The 24,538-nt window shown below is 34.9% G+C and overlaps 1 protein-coding gene across 1 annotated transcript; it reads left to right on the forward strand.

The window, feature by feature from the left end:
* The first annotated feature begins 1,210 nt into the window (after window positions 1-1,210).
* Window positions 1,211-18,320, forward strand: LOC126810484 (sodium/calcium exchanger 1). Its single transcript, XM_050535573.1, has 12 exons — window positions 1,211-1,272; window positions 2,949-3,666; window positions 8,804-8,830; window positions 9,459-9,520; window positions 10,794-10,961; window positions 11,142-11,326; window positions 11,603-11,832; window positions 12,563-12,795; window positions 14,829-14,934; window positions 15,668-15,846; window positions 16,086-16,415; window positions 16,833-18,320. The coding sequence occupies exons 2-12, from the start codon at window positions 2,976-2,978 to the stop codon at window positions 17,073-17,075; spliced, it is 2,454 nt and encodes an 817-aa protein (XP_050391530.1). The 5' UTR covers window positions 1,211-1,272; window positions 2,949-2,975; the 3' UTR covers window positions 17,076-18,320.
* Window positions 18,321-24,538: the final 6,218 nt, after the last annotated feature.

Genomic DNA, 24,538 nt, shown 5'->3' on the forward strand with positions numbered 1-24,538 from the left:
CTGTTGTTTCTTCTATCTCTAACTTTTTCACGATGAAGTAAGACTGTACCCTTTGCGCAGTGATGGGATTTACCATCCAGATCTGGTTAGAATTATGCCGTTCTTTCATTCGTTACTATGAAAACCATCCCCTTTTACTGGCTTGAATCGGCAGGTCAAGTCGTCAATAAGTTACTCGTTTGAGATGTCAACCATTCTTTATTACAGTACCCATCACTCCCATCTGTCATTAGTCTATCATAATTTACTTGTTGCCCGAAAATGGTGTTTTATGTAAAAACATCTTATTGGTGGAAGATTTGATTTCTGCTCACTCAAGCCATTCTATGAAAAAAAAATAATGAAATAAACCGAACAAATTTGTACAGTATTACAATATAACTAGTATTTCCGAAAACTGGGGGCTAGTCTAAAGTTGGAAGTGACTCAGTAATCATTTATGTATGCCAACTCCATTCTCACACCCGTACCTCGCGATCCACAGAAGTGCATTAAAGTACGTAGTCGTTATAGATTTGCAGATGAACTAGACTGTTCCCCAAAACGTTTTATTCTTTGTTATTGAAAGTGGCCTTCGTTCATACTTATAGAAAAAGTCAGTTCAAAACAGTTTCCATTAGCACCATTGGTGCGAAAAAAAAGGTAGGGCGTTAAACCCAATTCTTTTGTGTGATGTATTTTTAATTTCTTTAATACTCTTTTAATTTTCCGACAAGTGGGAACAATGTGAGGCCACGATATTTAAACCAATCAGAAGCCTATACCTATTGCGTTTTCCAAGGAATCAGAATATAAACTAATAAAAATATATTTTTGAACTTTCATAAAAAATAAACACTTTGATTTTCTTTGCAATAATGAACAGGGCTTTTCAGCTACAGCTGTTAGTTTTAATATATAGCTTGCAAAAGAATATCATTTTATTTCGTTCATACTTCTTTATTCTCCAAAGCTAATTTTACAGATGTTTTATTCAAGTGCTAGGTAGGATTACGTCAGTACAACATGATTGCGTCACCATCTAAATATTTATCGCATGTATCCTTATGAACACCAGGTATTGCATTTATTATTGATCAAAACACAGCACGCTTGGATACCACTTTACCTTTTGATTGGCGCGAAAAGAGTTATGTACCTTTACTATTGATATCTATTGCGCCCACTATTTACAATCATGTGTATACTTAGTAACCAAAAATACAGTACGGTCTATTTTAATGGATATACTTTACAACAACTGGCAATGAAGCGTGTAGAACGTCTTTAGAGGTATGTTCAACTAGTTTTAATATAGTCATTCTCATATTGATTGGCAAAATCACGAAAAATATCGATCACTGTTTAAAAAAAAGTACTCTTAAAGAAAAAAAAATTGTTAAATTAAATAGCGTTATAACTTTAATTTTAAAACCATTCAGGATTAAATTTGTCATAAATTTTTTTAAATTATCTATCCTCGTTTAAGGGACAGAAAGACATCTTCTTTATGGGATGAATGTTTAGTAAAATTGGAAGTCTTTCTAATTGTTTCTAAAATATCTAAAACGTTCGGATGTTTGTTCTATTAAAATATTCAACGGAAGCGATTAGTTCCATTCAGATATTCTAATTTCTGGATGATTTTTCTCCAGCTACGGGGGTACGTGTTTGTTGTGTTTGTTTAAAACCGGTTAAATGGCATAGCAATATTAATTGCAAATGAGAAGAAAGAAGGAATTAAATAAAGCAGCTTATGTACATTTTGTCTCTCAGAATTGCAATGAGTCGATCTAGTATTGCTCCTTTATTAATATATTTTAGATTCTGGGATGTCAAAAATAATAGAACATTGTTGTTAGTAATAACCTATCGATCTGACTCTGAGGAAACACATCATAATTATATTGAACGACCTTAGTTGAACCCAATAGAGATTTATAATCCACGCTAAAATCATACGATGGGATTAACGGATTAAAAGCCTAGTTTAGAGCGCTTAATGCGTGGTGGGTTCCGTAAGTGATTAACTAACTGTGAATTACTTTATAATCTATAAGAATTAGCGGATTGAATATATCCATGTGACAAATCCATGCCATAAAGCTTTCAGTCCTCGATTAAAGGGAGGTTTCTGACATAAACGAGTCACGTCCAAACAGGGGTGTTCCCTATTACTTAAGGGTTCAAATACGTTTGGTATGTGCTTGCATGCAACGTACTATGCAAACCAAGTAGACATGGAAATGAAACTTCCTTAATACTACATCAATACTTCCCGTAATTACATGCGATCAGTGTACGAGAAACAATAGATTAATCAGCTCGTGTCTCAGATCTCTCAATAATTAATGTAATTAATAAAGTTAGATCGTACACAACATGCACAACGTGTGACCGGGTCTTATATCCATTAAATGAACCCCTCGTTAGTAGTTGGTCTGTGTATTTTAGTTATTCTTATTATCATATAAGTTGTAAAAAACAGTATACGTTTTTCTCGGGGTATAGGTAAAATATATTAGTTTCTATATTTTTTTTTCACAATAAGAATGCTCAGAATTTATTTTTTCCTCGTCCGCATGGCATTTTTAGGGTTTTGATATTATACGTTACACACTGTAAATATCCGCAAATTTCCTTTATTGTAATTGTTCTAAACGTTTTTTGTTTTAGTGTTGTTGATAAAATTCACCTCCTTGCATTGCCACGTAACCATAGAAAAAAAATACCCATATGTTAATACATGTAGTCTGAAAATGACCGATGGATTGTGTTGACAATATACTCAACGCCACTCCATTACCTTTCAGATTGATATAATTGTTAAACTGACAATCAACATACCATTTAAAAGTTTGTTGAGTTGGTTACCTAAATAGCTTTTAAATACTTTAAAAATGTCTGATTGAATTTAAAATATTTAATGTTGAAATATATATTAATTAGGCAATATTCCCTATTTTCAGATTCGTATATATAAACTGACTTTGAAGATGACCACCAACGCCACGTGCGATGTCAGCACGTACATGTGTTCGGATGTTGGATTACTTTTACCATTAATTAATGAATATACATGGCCAATTCCTGGACGTGCCGCTATATATTTCTTCGCGTTATTGTATTCCTTTTTAGGAATATCCATAATAGCAGACATTTTCATGGGAGCCATAGAGACTATAACATCTCACGAAAAGACCATTTTTATTGCTGATATAGGGTCTGGCACCAAGGAAACCACTGTTAGGGTATGGAACGGCACCGTTGCTAATTTAACTCTTATGGCTCTGGGATCAAGTGCTCCGGAAATCTTACTTTCTGTTATAGAAATAACAGGAAACCAATTCAAAGCTGGTGCTCTTGGACCAGGAACTATTGTAGGGTCTGCTGCATTTAACTTATTGTGTATTACTGGCATTTGTTTAATGGCCATACCAGACCAAGAAACGCGGCGAATTGAAAGTATAAAAGTGTTTGCTATTACGAGCACATTTTCAGTTTTTGCTTACATTTGGTTGATAATTATTTTAGTCTTTATTTCTCCAAACTACGTAGATGTATGGGAGGCTGTTGTCACCTTCTTAATGTTTCCAGTCATGGTGATTCTAGCTTATATAGCTGATAAAGATTTTTGTGGAAAATCAAAATCTGCCGTTAGTTCTAGTGAATCTGAACTTGGATTAGGTGAGTCGAAATTCTGTTGTATTTATTAATTAATTCACGACCTAATTAGATATCTTGTCAATATGGCAAAATTAAATGATTTAAAAAAAAAGACAACAGCAGAAAAGTCAAATTGATCATTGCATATCCTATCTATGAATGGGTTTCCTTTCTGCTCTGTAATTTGTAAATCCCTGCAGATGGAAAATAAGGGCACAAGGAAAGTAACTACACCTCGAACTACATTAAATGAATTTTAACAGAAACTCTCTTTGACGACTAACAGGTTCTGTGTTTATATTATTAATCCAGGTGTATATTTACATGTAGATTGATTGCGTTTATGAGATCACCGGTGAAAGCAGTGTTAATTTATACACAAAATAAACACAACTCGTTGATTTACTGATATTTATGCTTGATATCGAAAGACTCCTGGTAGTATTGATGACGTATCTAACTTTTAGGGTCATCTAGAATGTTTTATCCCATTGGCATCACCGGCATCCATCGTTGATAGAATACAGAAACAGATGGACCATCTCCTTGAATAATCCCAATTAAACTTTGATTTCAATTAACCGTGCATACAACAGCTCAATGATAGGAAATCAAATGATAAATTATAAAAGGACTAATTTATATTATTGACATTTTGGGTGTGGTAATAATCCGTCGATAAATATACAGACACGGAAGAGTAAATAGAAAATGAACGTTCAGCGAAATGAATTTTATTGAATATATCTTGAACTAATAGCTTGTCACTAAATTATATTCACGAATAGTGCATATACGTACAGGACAAATACAAGGCAATGTTAGACCATTTAAACAGTTCAATAATGAATTATTCACCACGAACTCCACCATTCCTTACTTTCTTGAAAAATTAATCAGCAACTTATATGGACTGTGTACTCCGAGCGAGAGAGAGAGAGAGAGAGAGAGATATATATATTTAAACTGCCACGTGCATGAAACCAACCGCCACATGTTATTTTATTAGGTTTTATCAAAAGTATACAGCATCTGGGCGTTGATCCAAAGTACAATCATATTAGATTATAAATCGAACACTACTATAAAACCCTATTGCACATAATCACACTTACGTAACGTTACATAATCCGGGCCCCAAGTACCAATATACTATATTGACAATAATTGATAGTAATATCATAGTCATCGATCTTCTGTTTGTTTAAGAAAGATACTGGCACATAGAAGTTAGGGGTTAAATTTCAAACAATAATAAGACTGGGTCACGTATAAATTTTCAATAAAAGATCAATCCGTATGCTGTTTCTATGACAATCATACACGCTAATATTTAACATAGATTTAATTTACGTACAATGGGGTCATGCGGTGCATCGTCTTCGGAAATCATAGGTTGTGAGACGACCTATTTTAAACTTGGATACAGGTTCCGTTTAACTGCATGTCGCTTTATATGTATGTTTCCAGTTTATGACTATGGATATCTTGAAATTGTATGTTCAAATATGACTTGAGGATAGCGGCCTATTATACTATCGTATGGCGTCATTATTTGTCGACAGGGAGGGAGTTCCTGCAACTACCGACCCATTCCATATGCATTTCACCATCTTTATATCCAAATGATAAATCGATTGGTGTATATTTGATATATAAAACTAACGACAATAAAAATTTATCATATTTTGGGGTCAAAGTAAAAAGTCTGATTTTAAGCAAATTAATAATTTTCATATTTTCCCAGTTCAGCTTTTCTGTAAAATATAGGCCTCGACGTGTTGTTACTATTTTTATGTGCTTATTATAGTTTATTGACATCGGTAGGTAAGACAGTAACACGGTTTGTTATTATGTGTAAATATATAATAGAAATTGTTAATTTCTTCATATTATATAGAACACTTATAAATACATTCAGTAATATGACCCACTCGATCAAGAGCGGGGAACGCAACAAGCCAAACACTAAAACAAGATAACATACTAATATAAGAATAAAAGATATAGAGACATGTACACGTATTTGCAATAAGATGAGATATAATGTAACAGAAATTGCATTTGTCTGACACATCATATGGGTTATATCATCTACTATTGATACCGCAATTGTTAAAGATGCACTATGTATACTAAATCTGCCTTTAGCAGCCAATTACAGGTCTTTCTTTTGGCTTCAAATATTATTTGGACATTAATTTATTAACATGACAAGCCTATAATCAACTCTCTAAATCGTCGAATGGCCGAGATTTAAATGGATTTAAAAAATCGGCGAGATTTGAAATTTGAGCGATAAAATGGACAATCGAGGCTAAGTCTATATTGTCAAATACTGTTGCTACGATAATGAACGATCTACACTATATTTTCAAACAGTCATTACTTCGTTTAGAATACAGTAATATGAATGAAATTTTCAATATATTCATTTTTCATTACCTAGTTTTGAAGCATTATACCAAGAACGTTCAGCTCTTTAGCTAACCTTACATGATCCATCTTTAATAAAATTCTAACTTTGTCTTTAGAATTATCTGGATTGTTTATGAGGCAGAGTATGCTTACTTGAAACACATGACACGATTTCGGTGGTGGGTTAATAAAAATAAAGATATAGGACCTCCCAATTTTCTCAGTGTCCAAATTAAGACCAATGATTTTAGATTCAGCGAAGGATGAAGTCAACATTCACTTATTTCATGATCGTCCTTGTATAGACTATATCTTTTATTAAAGAGGGTAATAACAGAAAGGGCAGTGACACATGTTAAGCAAATATTGATTGGAGACTGTTATTTAAAGGAGCTAACTCGCTAATATTTGGTACCTAGAAATTGACAAAAATGGGTCGCAACGCATATAATGATGTAATATGAATGTATATAAACTGATTTACATTCAATCGTTTCTGTATTTACTGTAATTTGTAATCAGTTATGTTCGGCGAAATACGCCAGAAGTCTCATGTGAATGGCAATCTTTAGCGTCTGTTTTTTCCAGTCTACACCGATGGTATTTATTGCGTATGCTCTCCAGATAAGAATATAGCGTCACCATTTGACATGACTTGTGGAATATGTCTAGCCCTGTTCTTTGAGTCCCGTGTTCCAAATGGCGCTGAAATGCATTATGGTACACGATTCGTGTACCAATGATAAAATGTTTATTTTGTCTTGAATATTGGATATCAGAAGCCCGTCCTTTCCCTGTAAGATCACAAGACCAATGTTGATTTGAATTGACAACTAATTCGTGTTTTCAATGTCGAAGATTTTTGATGATATTGAGTTAGAGACTTAGCTACTTTAATAGTAAGTGTAGGGGGGCGCATCACACCACACACAATTACTCAAAACAAACCTATTGGAAGGACACAATATACACAAACACCTCAAACAAACTGGGGGCTATTTTAAATATTAATCTATAGAAGAATAAAAAAACGAAACAAAATGATGGTTTGTTTATCCTTTGGTCTGGATGTTACCGGATACAAATCAATCATATTTTTAATGTTGACAGTTGCATTTAAAAGGTGGCGCCAAGAAATCAACACAAGTAAATGTATGCGTTAAATGGTCATTACTTATGTTTTAGGATTGATCGATATGATTGTTTGACCAATGTCTTAATGAGGCTATATTTGATCTTGCTATACCTTTATTTACACAAAAGGGTTCGCGATTGTTTCTTGTTGGTGATTAGTAAAAGTGTTTTTGTCAAAATTTAAATTATCCATAATTGTATCAATTTGTTATGAAATCATTCAATTTTCGATAAGAGAGAGAGAGAGAGAAATGGGGTTTAACGTCCACTCGACACAGACTAGGTCATTTCTGGACTAACACATGGTTATATTTTATTTCAATAATTCGCTTGCGCGTATGGGTCTTTAGCAGTGGGAGGAAACCGGAGAACCCGGAAAACCCCACGAGGTTGGACAGGCGACCCTACTCCTTGTCACGTACAACCGGGGATTCGAAACCACGCCAGTTGATTCAACGACAGGCCCTATGATAGAATACGCACGTGCTAACCATTCGGCCATCCAACCCCCCTGTTTTCGATAAGATGTGTAGAATATGCATATCTATATCATACCTTTCCTTGTCGTTCACTTATTGCAATACTTTGGGCGCTATTGACCAATTACCCGTTCTTGTTGGTAATTAAAGATACATTATGGGAGATTAGATGAAGAGCTGGAAGTTCTCACTATAATAATAGTTAAAAACTAGATAATGTGAAGGGGATTTTCTGAAAATTTCAGTCAAATTGATCCACTCTGAACCGAGATTTTAGCGATTGAATTTTCGGCCTAGCCTCGATCATCATTACTAAAGTCGATACGATTAAAATGGAAGTCGAACAGCAAATCGGAACCTAATCCAATAAATATCACAGGCTAGCGATGACATCGAGAGTTGATTATGGTCTGGATAAGTTAATTAATGTCTAATTAAAAACTTAGATAACATTACAAGCCTAAAGAAAAACCTGCAATAGACAGATTTAGCTCTTGCATAATGTATGTTTAATTGGACCGTTTTTGTCAAAATTTCAATTATCCATAATTTTATCATTTTTTTCAAGAAATCATTTCAATTATAACATATGTGTCCTTGTCGACCACCTTTCGTTAGGTGCTTTTGACAAAAGAAATGCTTGTGTAAAGATGTTGTTAAAGATATTCACTTTGTGTCATAAACATGTTCCTTGTGGCTGAAGCCAAAGATCACGGTTAATTTATTGATTTATCGATTTATCGATTATGATCAGTACTAGATGGGTAATAACCTTCTAATCAGATTCATGATCGTGAATTATTGATAATGTTTTATTTATTTTTGGCGTCGCTACGCACATGCTACACATATTTTGTTGACCGTAACAGTCGATACGCTTACGTCAACATTGTAATTTTCAATATCTAAGGTTTGCAATGATAATATCAAAATTCCGAATAAGAATAATGTAATAAACCGAATCCACCACGCCAAACGCAAATAACATCAAAGGGAAACATCATTCATTTAATTCCAATGGTATAACGCGGCGGTTGGAGATGGGCAATGACAAATTTACTACAAACAATATGTATTGTATTATCATAAATCGCATATAAAATTATTTATTGTTTATTTATATACAGCATTTGAAAGAGATCCAGGCAAGAATGGTACCTTACTCCACTTTTACAGTTCATATACTAGCCTCTACTAACTAATTTCTTTTTTTGTCTTTTTTTTTTTACTAATTAACATTATTCAATAATATTTAATTGGATATTTACATTGATATCTACGATACACAATTTTATACAGGCATGTTACTGTACACGTATTCTTGCATAACAGTTGTGTGGTTTACTTCAGTTTAAACTTATTTTATTGCATCAACATTATATTGTACAATACACGGGGATTAGACAAAAGTTGCATTAACTTATAAACGTCTCCTCCTTGGGTACATAATTATCTAAATTATATTTTTATGTTATTACTAATTTATTAATATACCAAGCATGTTCTAGCATAGACATTAACATTTAAATCATATTTAAATATCAATCCGGAAATATATTATGAATTGAATTTATTGTTTAACTGTTATATTTATGAATGAATGGGTTTGGATATAAACTAATTTTATTGGTCACTCATTGACTGCGGCCAATAATTAGCATTTCTGATCTAGTATAATATCTTGAGAATGGAAATGAAATGGGGTTTAACGTCTTTTCTGGACCGGTATATTGAAGACGTGTTGGAAAAAAGGAATACAAAAATATTTTATTTCAATTTCAGTTAAATTTGATGTTGGTAATATTGTCCATGCTGATGAAGAAACTATACTCAAAGTGCTTCGGGTAAGTCTTGAGATATATTTACCTAAATAGGGTTGGGGTCGCTTTCGAGCGCAAATCGTTAAAGGACAATATTGGTGCCAGTCATTATCACATATGTGATAGAACTGGTTAAAACATTCCAAATATCATTTTATCACAGAGATCATTGCTACGATAGAGGCGTAATCAATGCTTCAACAATCGGTAATGACGAACTAAAATGGAAAACACGAGTTATCCCTCTATATAACTGACTGAAGTGACGAGTGATAACAGATACATGGGCGAATTTCTGCTCACAAATAATTCCTTCGAAGACTAAAAGTTGTTATATGAGACTGTAAGAGTATATCTGACAATTTAAAAAAGTAATTGAATGTCATTAGATATGAGAACACGAATAAAATAGAAACAGTCCGTACATTCACGCGTGTTTATTCATTCTATCCTTATAAAAACATGGTAATGCACGGACTTTTTCTATTTTTCTTTCATGTTCTCTTACCTAGTGACAGTCAATTTTTTTTTAATTGTCAGATATCCTTTCACAGTCTCACGCAACAACTTTTGGTCTTCGAAGGAATTATTAGTGGTCAGAAATTCGCACATGTACCTGTTATCACCCGTCACTTCAATCAGTTATATAGAGGAATAACATGTGTTTTCCTTTTGCGTTCGTCACTTCCGATTGTTGAAACATTGATTCCACATCTATCGTAGCAATGATCTCTGTGATGAAATAATATTTGGAACGTGTTTAACCAGTTCTGTCACATATATTATATTGACTGGCACGAATATTGTCCTTTAATGGATAATTATACTATTTTTCAGATTGATATTTCTGCGCAAAAGTGACATCATTAAAATTACAACTAATAAGTATATGTTTAGCTAAAATAGGTCGAAGGTAGGGTTGGGATGACCTAGTGGTCTAGAGTGTCGCGCTTCATGCTCTAGCTGGTCGGCCACCTTGGCGGTCGTAGTCTCGATCTCCGATGTGAGCGTATGTGGCTTTGAGATGGGTACCTTCTCAACCTCGTGGGTTTTCTCCGGGTACTCCGATTGCCTCCCACAGGAAAGATCTCTGCGTGTGCGCTAAGATGATAAAAATAAAAAAAATATGACAACTTATCTGCGATATCAACCTCGGTTTGCATGCATCCATGTAATTTGTGGAGTTAATTTCATAAGGGAACCACAACGATATAACCAGAGCATATTTGATATTACAAATACAGAAAATACCGTATTATCTATAGCAAACTGATAGTTTTAGTTTTCTTTTATACAGAGGATGGGTAGTAAAGCAAACCTTAGTGAAGAAGATGAAGCTAAGATTGCTGCTAATATCATTGCTAAGAATATGTCACATGGTCCAGGCTGGTATAAAATGAACGCTATTCGACAATTAACTGGTAGTGCCAAACTTGAACCACAGGTCAATGAAAAACAAGGCGCGGTAAGTATTTTTATTTATGATATATCTAATGTTTACAAAGAAGACACCTGCTTACCTCCAGACAGAGGAACGGGTCCATGGTGTGATGCATGGCTGATCCCCACGCTTCCGGAATCATATTACTAGTACTTTCCAAAAGAGCAACGTGCCCAGGATATCATGTACCTCTCTTATTTTTAGGTACTTGAGAAAATATTGAGTTCTGAAGATTTCGGTTCAACTGGAACCTTAACCGAACTAACCCAGGGAGGAAGCTTAGGAGTTGTAGAATTCGCTGCTACCTCTACAGCTGTTTTAGAAAAGGAAGGTCGAGCTAAAGTTATTTTAATGAGACATGGAAATACAGAACATAGAGTTTTAGTCAGGTATGATAATATTAACATAATTAGTCAGGTATTAAAACATTAACATAGAGTTTTAGTCAGGTATGATAATATTAACATTAACTAGACAGATGACCTGCAAGAGGAACCACGACCCGGAAAGCCCGGTGAACCTCGGCCATTACCGGGAGCGAACCCGCGACCGCCAGGCTAGCGAGCCAGCGTCTTATTCATTTAGCACCCCCCCCCCCCCTATGTATTTTGAACATTATGCTCCATTGTTTTAGCAATATAAGTCATCGTATTCTTTATCTTTAGAATCGAAACAATTGATGGAACAGCTGAAGCTAACTCGGATTATGTACCTGTTAAAACAACGATTGTATTAGAGCCGGGTGAAACATCCAAACATATCGATATAGAGATTATCGATGACAATATTTGGGAACCAGATGAGGTTTTCTTTATTAAAGCTAGCGTAGAAACCGATCAACTAGCAGTGACTGGTACACGATCCATTTGTCAGATAACTATCTTAAACGACGATGGTATGTTTTTCTGTTTTTATAAATTCGCGTGGATGATCTTCCCGATCTTATAATCATCAAATCAACATGGTCTACATGTAAGTCGCCACAAAAACATGATCTACATAGTAAGTCGTCACAAAAACATGATCTAATATAAATCACTGCATGCATGTCGTTAACTGGTCAGCATATACACGAATGTAGTGCTATCAACATCATCTACATGAAAGTCGTCGTAATCTACAAGAAAATCGTCAACATGCCCTACATGTAAGTTGTGGAATCAACATGATGTACATGAAAGCCATTGCAGAATCGACACGATCTACATATATGACGTTATTGTGATCTTCTCACCATGCTCCCAGTGTCTGGCCATTATGATCTTATAGTCACTAAATAAATCTGTATTACGCTGCCAGGCCATCAGCATATTCGTCGTTATTAAGATTGATACATGGCCATTTTTATTTTCTGTAGTGACGCATGCATGCTTGGGGAGTTTGGGGCCGTTGGTATTTTCGCCTATTATTCAATGAATTCCGCCTGTTAAGGATCATTTAGTGCACTAGCAACGCCAACACGAAACCTGGATTGTTCAATTGAAATGTTGTTTAACGTTCTATTTTCCTGCTGCATTCGTGACGGACCTCGATTGGTATCACATACACTACGAGCAGAGGACCAGACATGGAAATGTACGACAATATTTTTGAAATGCTGAGCTGTTTGTTTTATCATTCTTCAGAGCCTGGAACGTTTGAGTTTGAGAAACCAAGTTATGTATTTAAAGAAAGTATTGGTCTTGCTTGTGTTCCTGTTATTAGATCACATGGTGCTGACGGTAGAGTCGTAGTAACATGGATGACAAAAAACATGACGGCTATCAATAACAGAGACTTCACAGGGGGTGAAGGTGAACTCATCTTTGAACATGGTGAAATGAGAAAAATGGTGGAAATTCAAATTCACGATGATCAGGTATATTTTATCTGATATAATATATTCCATCAATGTGGTTTTGTGTACGCTGTCTGATTTTTAAAAAAATGGACAACATAAGAGGCCTTGGCTACAGGAACTCTCGTTGAGTTGTAAAACAATTACACGTGTTTAATTATTTAACCTGAACTTACCTGGACTTTTTTCTTAAATACTGCTAGATGAGCGGAGCTATGTCCACCAATTACTCAGTGGTACTTTCATGCCATACACCATATATATGTCATAATAATCTGAACGAAATATTGAACTGGCTTAACTGTTTACTTACAAAGGCAACCTACATTTATGTTATCTCCTGATACCACGGCTTCAAAATTGTCAACATTCACCACAACCTGGTAGAAAATCTGAATCAGCTATTTTCATCAATATTATAGACCAAAAAGTAACTGGCGGTAGTTTTTTCTTGGATGTGCATAGAAGTTATATCTCATATCAACCTGTCATGACGTCATCATAGATTGACTGGTTCATATCAACCTATCATGACGTCATCTCAGGTTGATATTCGGTTCATATCAACCGCTGAGGACGTTGATGATCGAAATAATAAAAAGAAAACAGAAATAATTCTTTTGACAATTAAAAATTTGTATGCTACAGTTTGTAGCATTCAGCACCGAAATAGATGGCGTACTTATATCGACATATTTAGATCGGTTCTCCATGTCTAAGATATCTTTCAGAATTTTCTTTTCGTCCACATTTTGGGTACAGTCCACTTTACACAGTCGGTCAAATCCTTATCAGAACATACCGAAAACCTTCACGGTTCACTGTCAGAATTATCGGAAAAGATTGCCTTTTGATTCAAATTTTCTTTATCCTTTTGACTAGCAACTAGTAGATCCTCGTCGGAAATTGCATTCACATCTATTCCACCGTCAATCTGTTGGCTAAATAGGATTGATTATTTGTCTGATAACGTATTACTGTCCATATTGGTTTTGATTTCAATTCAAGTGAACCTATATTTACTCCAAAAATGGAGACAGTATAAACAGTTGAGTATAAACAATTGACATGCATTCACGCGATTAGTTCAGTAATTTTCGTTATTTGGCGGAAACTATCGAGCAATTATCCAAACATTGTTGACTTTTAATGGAAGAGACTATTTAATTTAAGACTATGACGTTGTATATGTCGAATATAAACCTTCTCTCCATCGGATTGATATGATAAAGAACACTTGGGCTTCGCCGGAGGAGTGTTCTCTATCATATCAACTTCGGGTAGGTTAAAATCCTATACATAACATTCGTGTCATGAAACTACAAAACAGTTAGTAGATCGAATCCAGATTTGTTTGTTGTAAAATGCGATTGCCTCCCTTTACAAATAAACCACTTCGTTCAATTTGATTAAAACACAGATCATATTTCGTTTCGTTTTTTATAGTTCCAAATTTCGCTTTACTTGTCACAATACTAGGGTCTGGAAGAGTTGTTATATGGACACAGCGGCGAAGGTTATTTTTAGTCTTGCTCTCCCTTTCCCTTTTCCCCTTTTGCATGGAAATTATGAGGCGGAAGTTTTTTTGGTCGTTACTTTAAGTTTGTGTATCTCAAGTTTTCCTTGGTGAACCTCATACGTGCTTTTGAGCAAGTGGTTGCCACATGTTGCTCCATCCGGGATAGAAAACGTTCTACCGAACAGAAATTTGGGAAAAAGTTAGAGCCGGTCTAAGAGACGAGAATTAACATTAAAGTGAGTGGGGAAATCATTGGTGATCTGTGGCCATATAAGCCGCGTTCTGGTTGATGTGTGCGATGCACAGAACTGTGGATAAACAACTAGAAACGTTAACGCTGGTTGATTAATCAATGTCTGGCGTCATAGGGTCAAAAGCCGCTCGCATGACCCCTGACACGACCTCCCACTACAATTGGTCAGATCTTTATGTAATGTATGCCATCGAAAGTATAAAAAAACGAAAGGAAATATAGATCTGTATTTTAATGAGATAGCCTTTCGTCGAGCAAGATTAAAATTGATTATATTTTCAGGTGTTTGAGAAAGATGAACATTTTGATCTGTCAATAATCAGAGTATCTGAAGGTGCACATATTGGTCAAGTCAAGAGAACAATTGTTACTATAATGAATGATGATGGTAAATAGAAAACTTTTGCCGTTATACCCAACAGCGATATACGGTTTCGTTCTGTACCTTTGGTTCGGTAACTTAATTTTTTATAATGAATATAAGAAAGTTTTGCGAGTAAGTGGTAGGCACATATTGTACAATACAGTATGGAATTGACATAATAGACCTTAAAATAAATAAGAACATTTTATAAAGTCACATCACATTGGACCAAGCCAAACGGCGTACCGAGCCCAACCGCGACACTGACAGTGTAGATTTCAGCCGCCCGTGTGATATATATTACCGTAGTTAAAACTATTAACTATAATTTGAAGACACTGAACATTTTTTATTGAATTGCTCCTTATGTTCAGATGCCCGAAATAAAACAATAAATAATTTATCGACTACTGTTTTATTGCACGGAATTGACGACGTGAAAAACTCACTCAATATTTTTAAAACTGTCCACTCGTTCTTCGAAATCACCAGACGGTTCCAGGGACAACTATAAACACTCATTGTAAATATATTTTCACTATAATCATACTTGCAGGTGTACATTGATTATCTATTTCTAAACTGTAAATACATGTATCTATATCTGACAGGGAGAGGGGTTTAATATAGGCTATGCCTGTTCCCCAATCCCTATTCAGATACAAATCTGAATAAAATATTGCTTGTAAAAAATTAAAAAAATCTAAAATAGACGGAGCGCAAACACAAATATAAATTTACATTTATCTTTTTTCAGCTTTTAAAGGGGTTGTTAGCCGCGTTGTGCATCTTACAAACGCTAATTTAGATGCCATGAGGTTAGAAACTGTGACATGGTCTCAACAGTTTGAAGAAGCTATGAATGTTAATGGTGGAGATATAGAGAATGCTGGAGGTTTTGATTATTTTATGCATTTTCTAACATTTGGTTGGAAGGTTTGTATTTTAAGTTAGTTTATTTCTTTGAGACATTTTTATAAATCGGGATGTCAATGGTGATTTGTGGCGTAAGACTAGATTAAATCCAAATCTATCTTAGGAGGTAAAATCAGAATAGATGTATCCTTTACTCCGATGGTATGAATTTATTAAGCTTTAAAGGACTGTAGAATTATTGACAAGTTATTTGTCGAGGTCTACGTATTTTTGATAATTACATACATTATATTTTACAGGTTATTTTTGCTATTGTTCCTCCTCCATCTATATGGGGTGGTTGGTTAGCATTTTTTACCTCCCTTGGATTGATTGGCGGATTGACGGCTATTGTTGGCGATTTGGCGGGAACATTCGGTTGTCTGGTAGGTTTAAAGGATGAAGTCACCTCAATCACATTTGTTGCCTTAGGAACTAGTTTACCAGATTTATTTGCAAGTAAACAAGCAGCCGTCAGAGAAAAATATGCTGATAATTCTATTGGCAACGTTACTGGAAGTAATTCTGTCAACGTTTTCCTTGGCCTGGGCTTACCATGGTTGATAGCTTCTATTTATTGGACATTAAAGGTAAGTTTTTAAAGATTCGCTATCTCATTACGGCCAGGGATCAAAATATAAGAATGATCTCAAAGCTGAGGAATCGACTTTACCACGCTAAAGGATCCAAGCCCCTTTGCTCTAAATCAAAATAAAGGGTTGAATTCTTTTGAAGTTTTGGTTATAAATATTAATCGGCACAATTGCAGACCCATTCTGTACAGTAGACTCTAGCAAACTTGGTGTCGTTATCCTAATGGAATGAAACCTGGTAGGTCAAGTCTACCATTGTAGTTCCATATGGTTTATTCGTGAGCTTTAAATGCATTTTGTCAAGACAAAACACTAGCGAAAGAGAACCCATTGTTCAACCTCTACCGACGCATCACCAGTAATTACAGTGTAGGCCTGATTAACATGGTTTTTTTTTTCAAACTTCTCCTTCAGGGTAAAACGTTTGCAGTGCCAGCAGGATCGTTGAGTTTTAGTGTGGTACTTTACACCGTGTGTGCTTTAATAGCTATTGCTCTTCTGATGGTCAGACGATATACATCTATATTTGGGCGTGCTGAACTAGGTGGTCCTAAAGTTACCAAATATGTGTGTGCTGTGTTTTTAATCTTCTTATGGATCTTCTACGTCATAATGTCATCATTACAAGTTTACGGTCACATAAAGGTGAATTTCTAAAGTACAGACTATGAGCTAAAATGCATATGAAATTGCATCATAAAGGAATAAAATAATTGTATATTTTTAAAGCTTCTGACTGAAATATCGGTAACCAAGCATACTAATTAATAAAAAAAACATTTTTATGAAAGACTTAATAGGTGATTAAACTGGCATTAGGTAAGATTAGATAAAGAGCTGACAGTTCTCGCTATAATAGTTTTTTAAAAAAGATAGATAATGAAAACAGAATATGCTGAAAATTCCAGTCAAACTGATTCACCCTGAACCGAGATATTAGCGATTCAATTTTAGGCTAGCCTCAGTCGTCATTACTAACGTTGGCACCATAAAAAACAAAGTTTTGATTATCCAATTTACGTTAAATTATCCATCACAAAATGTATTCAAATCCACTAAATATCGCGAGCTAACGATGGCATCGAGAATTGATTATGGTCTGGATAAGTTAATTTATGTCGAAGTAATCATTTAGATAACATTTCAGACCTAAAGAAAGACCTGCAATAAGAAAATTTTGCTTTTGCATATTGCATGTTTAACGCAATTCAAGTATTATTATAAGAAATAGCTTTAATTTTAAAAAACCTATCTATTATTTCTTTTATATTAATTATGTTATGTCTTCATCTTCACCTCATTTAGACCGAGTCATCAACTCTTAGTCTAAGAACCGCTCTTCTAGTATAATATAGTAAAAATATATTATTTGCGGTCGAATAGTGATTGGGGAACAGTTTACCCTATGTCACCCACCTAAATCCACATGTTTTCTGCGTCGGAAGTTGATCTATAGCCTGCATATAGCATTATGTAATTCGTTTACTTCCCGTCTTTTCTTTTTAAAAAAATACAACTAAAAGGTTCGGTACAAGCCTAATCATAGGCGTACGGGCTCGATGAATGTTAAGGGGCGGTGACGGTCGACTGCGAGAGGCGAAGGAGCGGGGCTTACCTTGTATGCACCCAATTGTAAGTTGAAAATTTAATCTTTTGCGTATTCTATAATAGAATCACTTTAAATATGAAATTCTTTAAATATGAAATTATTTGTATTATAATATTATCATAAAACATTTATTATTGTTATTCTTTGTTAATAAAGCTTATCTGTGATAAACACATCATATACTTATTATGTATGTATCTTTCATCAAAATTATCATTCTTTTATTAATTTAGAACAAAATGCAGTATTTGTGTTATTATATAACTTTTTACTGTATAAATTGTTGACCAATTCTTTAGTTGTTTCTTCAAAATATGTTCGATTGCTTATAAAGAGATGAGACATGTCGATAGGTATTTTCCTTCGATTATCTGTTCGATCCATAAAACTAGTTTTTATACTCCCACTTTTTATGTGCCAATTTGTGGGTCCAAATTATCGAAACGACTTTTAGTGGAGTTGCTTCCTGTGTAGCTAACACCCTTGTAAATGCACATCACAGGAATGGGCTAATAAATTTTGTATTCAACTTGACCAAGATCGTTTTGCTAGAGCGAAGTAAAAACTCCAATACTCTAGTGAAATTCAAAGTCGTGGTCTATCAGACGTGGAGTGATATAAAGGATAGTACAGGTTCATGCAGGTTATTCTGCCTCCGGGGTTATATTTCATTATCAACAATTTGCTTGTATGATTATAAAACATGTACATGAAATAATACGTAGTTATATTTTACAGAATAAACATAAAGATTATTTATACTCTCGAACAACTAATTGTCCACGTTTATAATAGTTGATTATCTAAGTTTACAATCTAACAAGTAATTACCTAGTCATTGATTTATGTATTAATTAAACAAAGGCAATGGCTTGGTAAACATGCCTTTGACACTGTAATTTGTCATGAGTTATAAAAAAGGATATCGGATTGTAACAGCTTGGTATAGTAATATTCTCCAATGTTATAAAAACAAATTCAAATAATACATTTAAAAGGGCCTGATGCGATCAGTATACAAATAATGTAAATCGGTACATGATGTAAATGGTTTAACGCGTGCACGTGAAACCATAAGCTCTGTTATTGAGTCAAATGACGTGGTTTCGATTCATCGCCTGTATGTGGCAAGGAGTAGAGTCTCTTGTCCAACCTCGTGGGATTTGTCTGGATCCCCCAGTGCGGTTCCCCTTACAGCTAAAGACGCGCAAGTGAATTATTGAAATAAAATTGAACAATCTCTCTCTATCGATCTCTCGATCTCGATCTCCCTCTCTTGGTATAGCCGATCTACAGAGACTGTGTATTTCTTTCGATTGTAGTCATTAAGGGTTTTTTGTCGATAATATATAAGTTTGTTTCCAATAGCAAAGGCATCAGCCAATTATCCCAGATCCAATACCCACAAAACATATCGCACTTTGACCAGGACTACAATGCAGATCCACTTACCTCTTTGTAGCGACGAATCAACATGAAGAAATGCCGGACATATACCTATCAAAATACTAAACTTAGATTGACCTTCTGCCGTAGATGTTATGAAATTGGTTGTTTGGAGTTCTTCAAACCCTCCCTGAATTATCACTTTAGTGTGTGGCTCAGTGACTAAGACCTTGGCTCACTAACCTGGGAGGTTACGTGTTCGATCCCATTCTCTGCGTTGGTCGAGAAAGTTATCGGGATTTTCTGGCCTAAGTCTCCCTTTATAGTTGTGCTGGACGTAGAGTCTGGCACGGAACAGCGTATACTGACTGAAAAGTTCTAAGCCTGAAAAGGATATATAAATTGGGTTGAAACAAACTGTTGCCACCAAGAGGTACAATCACTGAATGAATCATGATCATAAAAACTGCAACTGTAGTGTTATTACTGTCTTCGTACCAGATCATCTTGTGAACCTACCCATTGAAATCACCAAAATTAGCTATACATGTACAGGGCAGTCATCAAGTACCTGCAACTGAAATTACTAGCCCCAACACAGATAAATGATGATGATGTCCCTTCCTTTTCCACAGTAAGGAAGTGGGTTGTCGAATTTAAACGTGGCAGAGAGAGCACTCAAGGCCATCAACAGCAACCTTTCAAGAAAACATTACCCGGGTGCATGGCATGGTGATGGCTGATCGACGATTGACCACTCGACATATTGCTAGTGTTGTGGGCATCTTTCATAAGAGGGTTGAGCGCATTATCGCGATAGGAATGACATCACTTTCAACAAGAGTCATTTTCCTAATAATGACGTCGTATCAGCTGTGCACGACTTTTTAAAAATTTTAGGGTGGCTGAAGTAAATTTCTCCCTGACCAGTATCCAGACCTTGCAACGTCTGCTTAGAACTTTTCAGCCAGCCCTCGTAGCATGCACAAAATAGAACCCATGACCTTTGGAATTCCATTGCTGTCCGGGCAAAATTCCCCTCATAGCATACTGCATGGCGTATTTCTCTCTTTAGTATTCCGACTGGGGCAGAAAAGTAATGTGTATCATTTAATGACATGATTTGCGAGTGGAACTTTCAGGGAAAGGGTGATAAAATTCAGTAACTATATATCATGGCTCTTCATTACTATATAGTTGAGACTGGTTTAGCCTTAAAAGGTCTCGGAAATTCCAGTTCTATGATTATAGTAAAATAACCTCCGATGTCCTTTACACGTCATGTCGTCATTTTATATAAATATATCCATTTTATTTCAATATTCCTTGAAAATAATTTTTCCAAATATTCATTTCCTAGTATAGCTTACGAAATGTCATAGCTACTTATTGACTTTGTATGTGAAGCAATTATTGAAAAAGAGAATATTCGATCATTATTAGATGAATTGGAGACTGACGTTTCCAAAAAGGATTGAAACAGAAAAAGACAAAGCGATCTCACAAATGCTTGATGATTTGGATGTAAAGATAGAAAGACGGGAAAAACGAAACAAATATGGCTTATTCTTGTTTATTTATCATTAAAAATCGTAAAACAGAAACTTTGCCATTTACACAAAGACCCATTAATGGAATTCTATAAATTATTTGCATGTAATTGTAACCATGGTAACCTTCTGGAATTCAAGAATATATCTAGAGATAGTACAGAGCATAGGATTGGTTATGATGTGAATATTATATTGGCAACAAACAAGGCAGTAGTTTAAATGGTAAGTAAAATTTCCAAGTCCGGTGTCATCAAATTTATATTATAGTCCAATATAAAATGTTATTTTACAAATTTGAGTTGTATTCATTACACATGGGTGTCAATACATCTCTATTGTTGAAAACTTCGTTTTATATGGTGCTAAACTGTAAATGCATTTGTGGAGTTTTCGAAAGATATCTTTGCTCCCTTGTAACATAATTTGTAATAATTATTCAAATTCTATTAATCAATAGCCCATTTTTAGAAAATCGTTTCGCGAAAGTCTGATCGAATTTTTCTGCTGTGGAAAAACAAACAAACGAGAATTGTATAAATATAGATAGAATATATATATTTTTTTTCTTTAAAGAAAGATTATGTACGATCTAAATCTTCCTATTGCAGGCCTTTTCTCTGGTTTCAAATGTGTTATATTAAATAATATTTAGACATTTATGCACATGACAAGCCCAGAATCAACTCTCTAGTAAATCAGTAAATACCCCTTAACCATACCAATTGTTGAATCATACAAATTGATTTAGAAATTCTAACTATCTAAATTCCGTTACATGCAAATCCAATTGAAGACTATGCTTTGTTTATCTTTAGAGAACGTCACTCCCTGCAAACAAACTCGAGAAAACCTGGAGGTTATGTTTGTCTATGTTTTACTCACTGCACAGGCTGAATAATATGGATTTGTTTTATGGTATAAAAATGTTGCTGCTTTAATGGATAGTAGATATATTATTTCGGGGACGCTGCTTTTGTTCTAAATTTTCCCAGTTGATTAGATTCAAATTTCCAAATTTGTTCAGTACGTAATATCGTCTAGAATAGAAGTAAAAATTTAGACGATATCACGACATAATACATTTAGCACTTTGAATCTAATATACCACCATACTGTCCAGAAGTATTGCTCTTCATTTGACATGGCCATCTTGCTCAGAAATTTATTACATCTATGCATTTGTCTGAAAAAGTACATCACTCTATATTGATCATTATAAGTCCTTTATTCTAAATAATAATTCCATTAATCAATATTATGCCACGATTTGTGAAACACAGTCTTGGTTTTAAGAAACGTGTAGCATGACGCTACATATCAAAGTGTTTGACATGAAATGAATGATTTTTTTGCGTTGATGATTTTAATTGATTTCAAATGATCGTAAACTACAAGGCCTTGACGCTCTGTGAGCTCTATGGCTGAAGTTGACTCAACACATTATTGATTAAATATACATGCACACATTTTGAAAGACAAGACTTTAAGTAGATCAATGGTAGAAGGAATGTTGGCCGGTTATTCTGTGTCATTTTGATCTCTTAAGTGATTTTTGGAAGTATGGTAATGAAAGTGAGAGACAGACGACGCGCATGAGAGAGAGAGAGAGAGAGAGAGAAAGAGAGAGTAACGTCGACTCGACTGACATATGATTCAATTTTATTTCAATGCACGTAGGGGTCTTTAACAGTGGGAGAAAACCGGAGGACACGGAGAAAACCAATGAAGTTTGGCAGGCGACCCCACTCCTTAGCACAGTATAAGCTGGTATTCGAAATCACGCCTCTTGACTCAATGACAGATGTTAGACTATTCGACCGCCTAACCCCCTGGTGTCTTAATGGCGATTGTGTTCAATTGAACTTATAATAAATAGTTAATGACATCTATGAGTTTTCCACTATAAAGTCTTCGGTCATTTAAAAATTTATTTTAAAAGTGGACTGAAAAGTATCTATTATCCCCCGGACCGACAGAATAAAAAAATGTAATTCTACATAAAACGTGGGTGTTTAGAGTACACTTTACATTATGTATGTATTATATTTTACTAGGCAATCAAGAAGTAGAATTTCTCCTTTGATAATCTCTTAAATACCGGAATTACAGAACCTAGATCACGTTTTCTATATAAACTCCAAAGACAATAGTTTAATCGATTCTATAGTATACAAAGATTTGGAGTGTCTCCTAACAACCATCACGTACACTGTTTATAGCTTTACTTTACATACAAACACCCAAGTCTTGATTATCAAGACACTACTTATTTAACGATCTCATCAATTTGTTTTTTAAGAAGCCTTGGCCGTCATTAGTAAACACTAAATTATTGACACTATTCGATTGATACAAGAATAACGTAATGCGTCTCAAACAGGCAACATACATGTATATTGCAAGTACATTTAGGTTAACTCGTTGGAATTTTCCAATGAAAATGGACAGAACTGTAGGCGAATTTGGTTATTCAACTAGTTCGTTTATTTTATTTACACAAGGCCGTCCCTCTTTTATACACCCTCGTTTGTTCTAACCATAACATAAGATTTTCAGTGGTTCACATTTCTGACTCACGATTATCAAGCCACCATAGTATCGGAAACATCGACACTCAAAGCGAAATTAGTAAGGTGGTGTAACATCGAAAATTCAAAACCAAAAATGTAAAATTATTCCGGATCATCTTGTTTCAAAAACGAAATATTAACTTAGACATCATTGCTGTTATTCGCGCCACCTCTTACATAAATAGCGGGCGGGTGGGCGGGGGGGGGGGGATGGTTAGCACGCGCGCGTTCTATCATAAGGTCTGTCATTGAGTCAACTGGCGTGGTTTCGATTCCCCGGTTGTACGTGACAAGGAGTAGGGTCGCTTGCCTAACCTCGTTGGTTTTCTCCGGGTTCTCCCGTTTCCCCCCACTGCTAAAGACCCCTACGCACAGGTGAATTATTGAAATAAAATTGAACTATGTGTTAGTCCCGAAATGACCTAGTTTGTGTCGAGTGGACGTTAAACCCTCTCTCTCTCTCTCTCTCTCTCTCTCTCTCTTACTCTCTTACATGAATATGTTTAAAGATACATTATGGGAGATAAGATAAAGAGATGGCAGTTCTCGCTATAATAGTTAAAAACTAGATAGTGTAAAGGTAATTTGCTGGAAATTTCAGTCAAATTGATCCACTATGAGTCAAGAAAGAAGCGGGTGAAATTTTTGCATAGTCTCGGTCATCATTACTAAAATCATTAATATAAACAGCATAGTCTCGATTATCCACTTTTTCTGATTTAATTATCAATAGCCGTTAGCGGCATATAGGAATCTAATCCAGCCAACATCGCAGGCTAGCCGTGACATCGAGAGTTTATTATGGTCTGGATGAGTTAATTAATGTCTAATTGATAATTTAGATAACATTTCAGGCCTAAAGAAAGACTTGTAATAAGCAGATTTTGCTCTTGCATAATGCATGTTTAAGCAACTAGATAGAGACATGTATTTGTTCAAGTTTGAAAATCGGTGATAAAGCGTTTTAATATTCAGGTATTAATAAAAGGCTCATATATTAAA

This window comes from Patella vulgata, chromosome 2, assembly GCF_932274485.2.
Source record: "Patella vulgata chromosome 2, xgPatVulg1.2, whole genome shotgun sequence".
Taxonomy (NCBI): Eukaryota; Metazoa; Mollusca; class Gastropoda; family Patellidae; genus Patella; species Patella vulgata.

Excerpts from the sequence above, each read along its gene's own strand:
- LOC126810484 (XM_050535573.1), top strand. The coding sequence starts at position 2,976 with ATGACCACCAACGCCACGTGCGATGTCAGCACGTACATGTGTTCGGAT. Across the intron at positions 11,327-11,602 it reads GAACATAGAGTTTTAGTCAG|AATCGAAACAATTGATGGAA; the intron begins GTATGATAATAT and ends CTTTATCTTTAG. Across the intron at positions 12,796-14,828 it reads TTCAAATTCACGATGATCAG|GTGTTTGAGAAAGATGAACA; the intron begins GTATATTTTATC and ends TTATATTTTCAG.